The sequence below is a fragment of the Dioscorea cayenensis genome, unplaced genomic scaffold (genome assembly GCF_009730915.1).
Source record: "Dioscorea cayenensis subsp. rotundata cultivar TDr96_F1 unplaced genomic scaffold, TDr96_F1_v2_PseudoChromosome.rev07_lg8_w22 25.fasta BLBR01001308.1, whole genome shotgun sequence".
NCBI lineage: Eukaryota > Viridiplantae > Streptophyta > Magnoliopsida > Dioscoreales > Dioscoreaceae > Dioscorea > Dioscorea cayenensis.
In genome coordinates, this window is record NW_024087699.1 from 147,655 (window position 1) to 157,406 (window position 9,752).

The 9,752-nt window shown below is 37.8% G+C and overlaps 1 protein-coding gene across 1 annotated transcript; it reads left to right on the plus strand.

The window, feature by feature from the left end:
* The first annotated feature begins 2,016 nt into the window (after window positions 1–2,016).
* Window positions 2,017–8,167, plus strand: LOC120256153. The gene is made up of 5 exons (XM_039263916.1): window positions 2,017–2,048; window positions 2,169–2,222; window positions 3,225–3,316; window positions 4,166–4,311; window positions 8,152–8,167. The coding sequence occupies exons 1-5, from the start codon at window positions 2,024–2,026 to the stop codon at window positions 8,165–8,167; spliced, it is 333 nt and encodes a 110-aa protein (XP_039119850.1). The 5' UTR covers window positions 2,017–2,023.
* Window positions 8,168–9,752: the final 1,585 nt, after the last annotated feature.

A 9,752-nucleotide genomic window follows, 5' to 3' on the forward strand; every position in this document is an offset into this window, starting at 1 on the left:
AATAAGTGATGGAATTTCATGGGTGATAAGCACTTTCAATGATGGAATTCCGTTGTTGATGACAACAATTAGTGATAGAATTCCGTGGGTGATAAACACTTTTAGTAACAGAATTTCGTAGATGAAAAACACTTTTAGTGATGGAATATTCCATCACTGATACTTCAACATCACGGAAATTTCCAGCGACGAAAATTGGAAATTTCCGTCGGTGAAAGTCATCCCCATGGAATTTGATCTTTCAGTGACGGAAATTTTCATTCCTGATGACCCTGTTTTCTTGTAGCGAGACACTTTGATTTGTTCAATGATGGCGATGTGGATGGTTGACTCTTTGCTTAGCACGTAGGCACAGAAAAGGTTGCCCAAACTGGCATTGACATTGTTGACGTAGGTTATCATGTTGGTCATGTAGCGGCAAGTTACCTTTTTATTGAGACTCGCAAAGAGAATTGTCGCAAGGAACTATAGCAGCTGCAAAGAGACTCGCAAGAGGTTTTGGGAAAACTAATGCGGGCGGCATATGACCTGCATGGAACTCGTATGGGTATTGTAGTAACACAAAAGATGACTTAACTCTTCATTCTTTCTTCGATCAATAATGCATTTGGGAGAGGTTATTTATAAAACTTTATTAATATTTAATTAATATTATACTGTGCCTAGTTTTCTCTTTATTTTTTTAGCTTCCACAACAAGTAATATTCCAGGATCAGATTCTTCATCACATACATTACCCCTGCTTCTGACACCATATCCACCGACACTCACCTTATTTCAAAATCTAATAATGAATTTTGGGCGACCAACGCTTGTGATTCTCTCAAGTATTTGACCTGCTACTTTCATTATATTACTCCTAGTACTTGGAACTTTCATATTGAACTAGATTTTAAATATTTCATTAGTAGTATTGTTGTCCATAATATGTATCCTATAGTATTTTTTCACTGTTTTCTTATTGTTTCATTTGTTTCAGTGAATTGTTTGTTTTTTTATTTATTTTAAATATATATGTTAAAATAAATATTATATATATATATATATATAATTACCCAATTTTATGAGGGTATAAAATTTTTAAAAGGCGGGAAAGGAAAGCAATCAAATCTGAAGAAGGAAAAAAAAGAAAAGGTATAAAGTTACAAAATATTACACAATTAACCAGTCACATATAAAACGGTGATTGTTCTCGAAAGCGAGGGCATTACGGTCAACACCAAGAAATCTCTCGAGCTTGATGGCGACGAAACCCCATCTCCTTCTCCTCCTTCTCCTCATTCTCATCATCCTCCTCTCCGTCTTCCGTCCATCGGCATCTCCTCCACCTCCTGTATCATTTTCTTCGATGCCCTGCACAGACGAGCTGGTGGCGATCTCGCCATGCCTCCCGACCGTGGCGGAGGATTCCCGATGGCGGCAAGACGCCGCCATCCACAAGCTGCTGCGCTAACTTCTTCGCCGCCGTCGATGGCACCTGGAGCGTTCCGGCGTGCCTCTGTTACCTCATCCGCGAGCCAGTCCTCCTCGGCTTTCCCGTCAATGCCTCCCTCTTCACTTCCCTCTTCGTTTCCTACGGCCGCTTTGCCTCCCACGCCAAGAACTTCAGTGATCTCTACCGAGGTTTCATCCCTCTTTCTTTCCTTGATTTTCCCCCATTTTCTTGATTAGTTTTTTCACTATTTTAATTTTTTAATTTTTTGAAAAGAACTCTTTGAAAAATTTTCTCAATTTTCTTGGTTCTTTTTCCTTTTTTGCTATTATTTTCCGAAAATTTTAATTTAGTTATACAATTTTGTGATATTTTTTAAACAGTAGATTGTTTGGGCGGTGAGGATGAAGCCGATCATTGGATTGTATGGACGGGATTGCCGCCATCCTGAACTATTTTCTTGATTTTCCTAAAAAAATTTCCTCCAATTTTCTTCTATTTCTAAATTATTTTCCCCAATTTTTAATTCAAATTTCTAAATTTCCCACAAGAGATTCCGAAAATAAAAATCCCTTTTTATGGCCAGATTAAATGGTGACTGAAGAGGGCACCGCTGGTGAGTGGAAATACCCATTATACCCCTCTGTTGGGTTGTTTTACAATGGTGATATATAGGATGGTAAAAAGCATGTAATTCATGTGGTGTTTGATGGGTGTATTTGGAATTGTGTTTCAGATATTGAAGCCGAAGCTCCGAGTCCTAAGCCGCCGGCTCAGCAGCCTCTTCCTGGTGAGCTTGTTTAATTTCTCACATGCTTATTTATTTATTTATTTAATGTAATAATTAGAACTTTTTGATTTGATTGATTAAGTATGAAGTTTCTAATTAGGTGATTGTTAACACATTAGAGAAATCAATATAATTTGTACATTTTAGACTTTTCCTTACTTTTTTTTTTTTTAGTTTTAATTTTAAGAAAGTTACTAAAACAATCCTTTTATGCATTAAAATAGGATTAGAATTTTTTTAGAAAAAACAAAACCTAATAATTGAATTGTAAAAGATATTTATGACGGTGTATTTTTTATTTTTTATAAAACTATCATGTGTGGGGAGAGATTCAACCTCCCAATCTTCCACATGAGACTCTTATCTATCTTATTGTTGAGTTATATTAACGTTGGGTTTATCAACGTTTATTTCTCATGTATTTTAATAAAATGCAATTTTATGTACATGATAATCTTAATCATTTTGATACAACGCTTTTTTATTTGTCCATTGCTGGAATTTTTTTTTTATTTTGTTTGTGCGTATATATCACTGCAAATCCATAATATTAGTTGAAAATTCTTTATCATATACACAATGTCATATTTGTAGTAGCACGCTTAGATGTTTAACTCTCTCTAAAACCAAAAGCATATGAGAATAAGAAAAATAAAATAGGCTATATGCATACATGTATTCACAAAATGGTATCATGAAAAAATTAATTATATATATATATATTTAAAAAAATGAATAAACCACATGTGCATTACGAAAAAAACTAATTATATTGATGTCTAATTGTAGATAAGCTTTATAATATTCTTGAGTTAATTTACGTCTTCATAAATTGGTAAAAACATCAAATTAATAATTAATATTAATAATTAATATTTTAACTCTATTAACTATATTATAGAGTTCATGTTACGGAAAAAAAAACTTAAAACATGTTGAGTGAATGAATGAATGAATGAATATTGATTGATTAGTGATAATGAGTTTGATGATCATCATCAGAAGAGGCTTCTTCATCTTTGTTAATTCGGAGGAAAAAGAAAGGCAGGAGGGGAAGCAGTGCTGGCAGAGTGGTTTGGGATCAATCAATCCTGGTATGCTTATGGATCCCATTTGTTTTACTTTTGTTCTAACATGCACATGCAAACTAAACTGTTTCTTTTGTTTCTCTGTAAAACTCTAAATAAGTACTGTAAATCATATCCTTGTGTAGTTGTTCTGATTTGATTTTTAGGATTCATGCTCTTCAGAAAGGAATTTTTTTTGTTCCTCATGCTCTCTTTCATTCTATTGGTTTGTTATTTAGATTAGTCATTTGATCTCATTTTAATCGGATTATTATTATTATTATTATTATTATTATTATTATTATTATTATTATTATTTAGGCTAATGTAGATAAGTCATTTTACACATACCTCAAATCTTTCGCAAAACCGTGTAAGTTGAACTTTCAACTTTTCGCATAGGAATTTAAGCACACTACCATTAGCCTATTGCGATTGGATCAAATTATTATTTTTTAAATATTCTTTTAGAAAAAAATAAAATTAAAAAAAAATTTGCAATCCATTAAATGTAGGGAAAATTACTGTTCATCTATCGTAATTTTCAAAACTTCCCAAAAACCCCCTCCAACTTTTGCACACCCCGGACAGCCCTCCGTTATATTTTACATTCCCTTTAACCCCCCGCCGGTAAGTTGAAGTAGGTTTATGATATGAAATTTCATTTTTGCCCTTGTAAAAGGAGGGAAAAATGGCGCCCAATCATATCATGTCCGAAATTTATTCATAGTTTTGCAATTTTTTTTGCCTCCTGCTTGCTTTTTCTCAAACAAAGTTTAGAAGGCTCATATCTTGTTGTTCTTGTTCTTGTTCTTGTTCTTGTTCTTCTTTTCCTTCTTCTCATTTGGTGTTTAAGCGTGCATTTTTTTCTTTCAGTGCGTGTATTGTGGGGTTCAAGAGGGCTTGCAATGCCGCTGTTGTTTGCGACGGCCTGTGACGACGGGCGAAAATCACAGACGAGAAGGCAACCTGGGCGTCCTAGACGAAAGAGGATCGAGTCGTAAGCGTCCGAGGTCCGCGAGGTGCCTTGTAGCCATTGCCACGCTTCTGGTCACAATCGCAGATCGTGCAATGAATCTGTTGCCGAGTAGGCATTGTGTATTGTGTATATACTTTTTATTATTGTTTAAATATTGAACTCTATATTTAAATATATCTATTACAGTTTAAATATTTGCTTCTCTGTTTAACTTTTTAATTTATCGTTTAAAATACATTTGTATCCGCTTAAAATCTACAACGCGGCTGTGCCTTTGGTCCCCCAAGCGTAATTAATACACGCTCGGTTCCCCAAGCGTTTCCACTCCCGGCCTTCATTAAAATCAGAAGTCGAAGTTGCAGCAGGCTGTTGGATTTCGCAGTATAAATGGGAAGGAAGAATCATTTCGTTGAACATACAACCACTCTCCTTCCTCTTCTTCTTGTGTGATGGTCATCCTGTCAAGTCGAAGACTTGGTGTTCACAACATTCGCTCCATTCAAACCACATTTTTTAGATCAGAGACTTTTTACAGGATGTGTCATGATTGTTTTCCTCTGGGACGTCATCCATAAACAACCTGTAGGTGAAAACTTTCTTTTTCTTGGCCAAGTCGAAATGCTCGCCTTCTTGCTCTACGGGTAAGCAATGACGGAAGTGCGTTTCGACTTTGTCAAGAAAAGAAGGTTTCACTTACAAGTTGATTGTGGATGATTACCAGAAGAAGGCTCATCACATATCCTTTAAAAAGGACTTGATCTTGAAGAAAATGTGGTCTGACTGGAGCGAGTGTTCTGGACACCCTATTCGAAGATGTACTTGGACGATTCCGAGGTCCGTGATGGTTACGTCGTGCGTTAAACGGAGAGTTTGAAGCTTAAACAGAGAATTTTTGTATTGCCTAACGTGAACATTGTATTTTTTTTCAGAGATTTGTATATGCCATTGTAATTACGTTGATATTTAATAAGAAAATGAATGTTGTATTGTATTGTCTTACGTGAACATTCTATTTCTATCAGAGATTTGTATTTTAAGTACATTTTATTGTAAATACACTGATATTCAATAAGAGAATTTTAAACAGAGAAAATGAAATTTAAACAGAGAAAAAGAAAGTTAAAGGGAGAAAGTGATAATTATACACTGAAACTGAATGTTTAACATTAGCCGATAATGAAAATGAAAACGAAACAGAATACTAGCCGATAATGAACCCTGCGGACTTCAATATCATCCAACAAGAACAGAACCTCAAAACGAAACAGGAAAAAATCTTTTTCTAACACAATCGTTTAAAGGAAAAAAACCCTTACTCACACCTCGGCTCAATACCTTAGACTGGGAGCTGATGAAATGCCGAATGCTTCAGTGGGAGTTCTTCTCCGAACAATAGGTTGACGTTTAAACAAAGACCCATGAGGATTGATGGAATGTCTGTCTGTCGTAGGTTTAAACATTAATTCAGCACAATGTCTGTAACAGCCTTCAATTTAAACATTAACATATACTGTTAAACAGTAAAATCATTATATTTAAATGGTTTACATATTTGTTTAAACTATATACAAACGTTTTAAGTAGTGAACCAATATGTTAAACACTGATTGTCTCTAGGGATTAAACTAATAGTGAACCAGTAATGATTGGTCTCTCGGGATTAACCCTTGTCAGTCACTTCAAGTGGGTCCATGTAATGAAATTCCTTTTTTGCCTTTTAAAACGGTGGGAAAAATACCGCCCAATCACATCATGTCTGACTTTATGCATACAGTTGTGTACTTTTTTGTGAAACGCATTTTAGAAGGCTCTTTACATCATCTGTTTCTTCTTCTTCTTCTTCTTCTTCTTCTTCTCATTTGGTTTGTTCGATTTGAGTTCAGCAATTATATTATGGATAGTTTTTGTGGTATTGCTAGATACAACGGGGAGGGGAGAGTGCTAATGTTCACGGCGCTGACTTCTTGGGAGTCGGTGTTAGCTGAGATAAGTGAGCGATGGGGTCTCGATGTTTCCTGTATGAGGGTGAAGTTTATCACACCCGACGGGTATAAAACGGCTTGTCCGATAGAAAACGATGTCGACTTCCACCGGATGTGTCACGTTCACTCCATATTCAAATGCTCTATAGTCGATCTTGTTGTGGAGAAAGAAGATGTGGCATTGTCGAATCGTACTGAAAATGAGTTTTTCTCGTTGTAAGATTATTCTCTTTTATGTTTATCTAGTTATATAAGTTCATTACGGTTTAACTTTGCTAGTCTCTGTTTAAAAATAACCTGTTTCCGTTTAAACATTATCTTCATCGTTTAACTTATTCTGTTAACGTTTAAATTTTGATTTCATCATGTAACAACAATATGTCTCTGCTTAACTTATGGATGGTTTTCATTTAAAATGAAGTGTTGGTAGGAATTCGGATTCTGCGAGCGCTTCCGGTCAACCCCATGGTGAACCTGACGGTGTGGGATGCCTTCCTTCCTCGTCAGATCAAACTGAAGTGTTGTCGTTGGATATCGGACAACGTTTTGACGGCGTTGAACATTTCAAGGACGCACTTCGAAATTTTGCAATCAAACGGAATTTTGACTTCAAATTCATAAAGAACGAGAAACACCGGGTGACTGTGGAATGCGCTGTCGTTGGCTGTGAATGGCGCCTTCATGCATCAAAAGAATATAATAAAAATACTTTCAGAATAAAGACAATGAACCCGTCGTACACTTGCGGTGGTGGAGTGGGATCGGCCTCTCACCCGAAAGCGTCCAAAAAATGGGTAAGCGCACGGGTGATTCAGAAACTCAAAGACCGGCCCTTGTACAAAGCCATCGACATTCAGAAGGACATGTTGCGGGAACATGGTGTCCACATTCCATACAAGCAGGCTTGGTTGGGGAAAGAGCATGCCCGGGTGGTGCTCGACGGCAGCGACATCTCCAGCTACGATTTATTGCTTTGGTACGTGGATAAGGTGGTTGAGACATACCCCGGCAGCATTGCGATTGTGGAAAGAGATGGTGAGCGGTTTAAACGTGCATTCTTTTCTTTCAGAGCGTGTATTGTCGGATTCAAGAAGGCTTGCAGGCCGCTGCTGTTTGTCGATGGTACCACCTCCTTGGCAAGTATTGGGGTACTCTACTGGGTGGTACAGGCAAAGATGGAAACAATGGTTTCTTCCACGTCGCCTTCGGTATTATCGACAAAGAGACCGATGCCACTTGGACTTGGTTCATATCCAAGTTAGATGATGCTTTATACGAGGAAGGAGATTATCATGAGATAATTACATTCGTCTCGGACAGGTCCAAGGGCCTTGTGAACGCTATTGCGAGAGTCTTCCCTTCTTCCCCACATGCATACTGTCTTCGACACTTGGAGGCCAATTTCATGAAAGGCAACGTCAGACTAGGGAAGGCATTGAGAGAGGAATGCTGGTCTATATACTTTCGTATTGCGTGGGCATCCACGGCTAAAGATTTCGATGATGCCTTGAATGAACTGCAGGCCACATCACCCGAAGCCCATCATTGGTTGATTAATAAATCGGATATGGCACATTGGTCGAATTATCTGTTCAGAGGTGACCGTTGGGGTGAGATGTATTCAAATGTCGCGGAGTCGTTTAATGCTTGGATTAAAGAAGCTAGGCATTTGCCGGTAACGAAGATGGTCGACTCCATAAGGTATTCGAATGTTCATTTTCACTTAAGAATTCGTATTTCCCTTTAAAATAGTTTATAAAATATTTAAATATCATTATCTTTGTTTAACTATCTAACTCATTGTTTAATTTATAATAATAGTGTTTAACAAAGTGTCTTCCTGTTTAACTATCAAACTCTTTGCTTAACCTTATCTGAGATTTGTGTTGTGTGCTGCACAGGTTCAAGTTGATGTGAATGTTATGCAACCGCCGTGAGCAAGCGACCAAATGGGAGACCTACTTGTGCCCCGACATACATTCGAAGGTGGAGATACTTGTTGAGGATAGCCGAAGTCTTCGTGTTGGTCATTGTGTCGATGATCGTTATGAAGTGATTGACCAGTGCAGCTACTCTGTAGATCTTGCCATCAGAACATGCTCATGTCGCATGTGGCAAGTTTATGGTATCCCGTGCAAACATGCCTGCGTTGCAATAATGCAAACAGACACCAACGTTTATCGATTTATTAGCGGCTACTTCACCGTCGACAATTACAAATTGGCGTATAAGGAAGCTATATTCCCCATACCTGACGATGACAAGCCTACGGACGGAAATCGTGAACTACGTCTGCGACCGCCTGTGACGAGAAGGCAACCTGGGCGTCCTAGGCGAAAAAGGATCGAGTCACAAGACTTCAGGTCCGGGAGTTACGTTGCAGCCGCTGCCACGGCTCCGGTCACAATCGCAGATCTTGCAATGAAACTGTCGCCGACTAGCCATTGTAAAACAGCTGATTTTTACAAAGAAACAAAGTTACTTGTGTGCCAATTTTTCATTTTTAAACAGACAAAACATTACAGTTAACACATATATTTAAGTAGAGACATTGTTAGTTTAAATGGTCGATAGTTATTTTCGCAAGTGACTAGTTCGTCTTAAACTGTAACATGGATATTTAAACAATGACATTGATAATTAAACAATGAAACTTGTAATTAAACAATGAAAGTGCAAGTTAAACAATGAAACTGGACTGTTAAAGAAAGAGTCAAGTATATAAATATAGATACATGTAAATTTACATTGACAAAATTTGTCATGTTCTTCGGAAAAAATGAATTGAATTTAAACTGGTTTACATTTGAAACTAAAGAACGTATACAATGACTATGAACACGCTTGCGATCACTCCCCTTTGGCAGTGATGCCGGCTGCCCTCCCCTCCTTAAGTATGCGGGAAACATACTTTAATCGCAGATAAGGGACGTCCGTTTGCGGTAGCCGTAGCTTCTCATCGGCGAGTAACTGCTCGATAAACCGCATGACATAGACGCTGCAGTCGACACTTCCTTTTTTTTGTCGTGGGGTTTCAGTGTCGTGAACAAGCGGGTACTTTGCGGTCGCCGACTCACCCAACTCCATGTCGATACAAAGGTCGAATAGGTTCCGCTATCGAGGTATACAAGTTGATATTAGAATGCCGATTATTTACCGAACACTATTACTCAAACACAAATTATTAAAGCACTTACCATTTCTAGCGCGTTTTTATCGTATTCCTCGCTTTGGCATGAAGAATAATGCCTGTATTCTTATTTGTCATTGTCAAGGACGACGACATGGAAGTGGCCACTCATAATTATCGGGAGGATGACAATGTTAACTTCATGCAAGTTGCGCGCGACATCTCCGATCATAGCCATAGTGGATTCATGTGCGTCGTCGCCCTGCTTTGACATGAACAGCGCCAGTGGTCGTGTGATGGAGGCGCGCTTCTTATAACAATTTGGCACTACAGCTATCGACTTTTGCAATATACATACGAAAGCGTCCATCA

Excerpts from the sequence above, each read along its gene's own strand:
- LOC120256153 (XM_039263916.1), top strand. The coding sequence starts at position 2,024 with ATGGTGACTGAAGAGGGCACCGCTG. Across the intron at positions 2,049-2,168 it reads GACTGAAGAGGGCACCGCTG|ATATTGAAGCCGAAGCTCCG; the intron begins GTGAGTGGAAAT and ends ATTGTGTTTCAG. Across the intron at positions 2,223-3,224 it reads GGCTCAGCAGCCTCTTCCTG|AAGAGGCTTCTTCATCTTTG; the intron begins GTGAGCTTGTTT and ends GATCATCATCAG.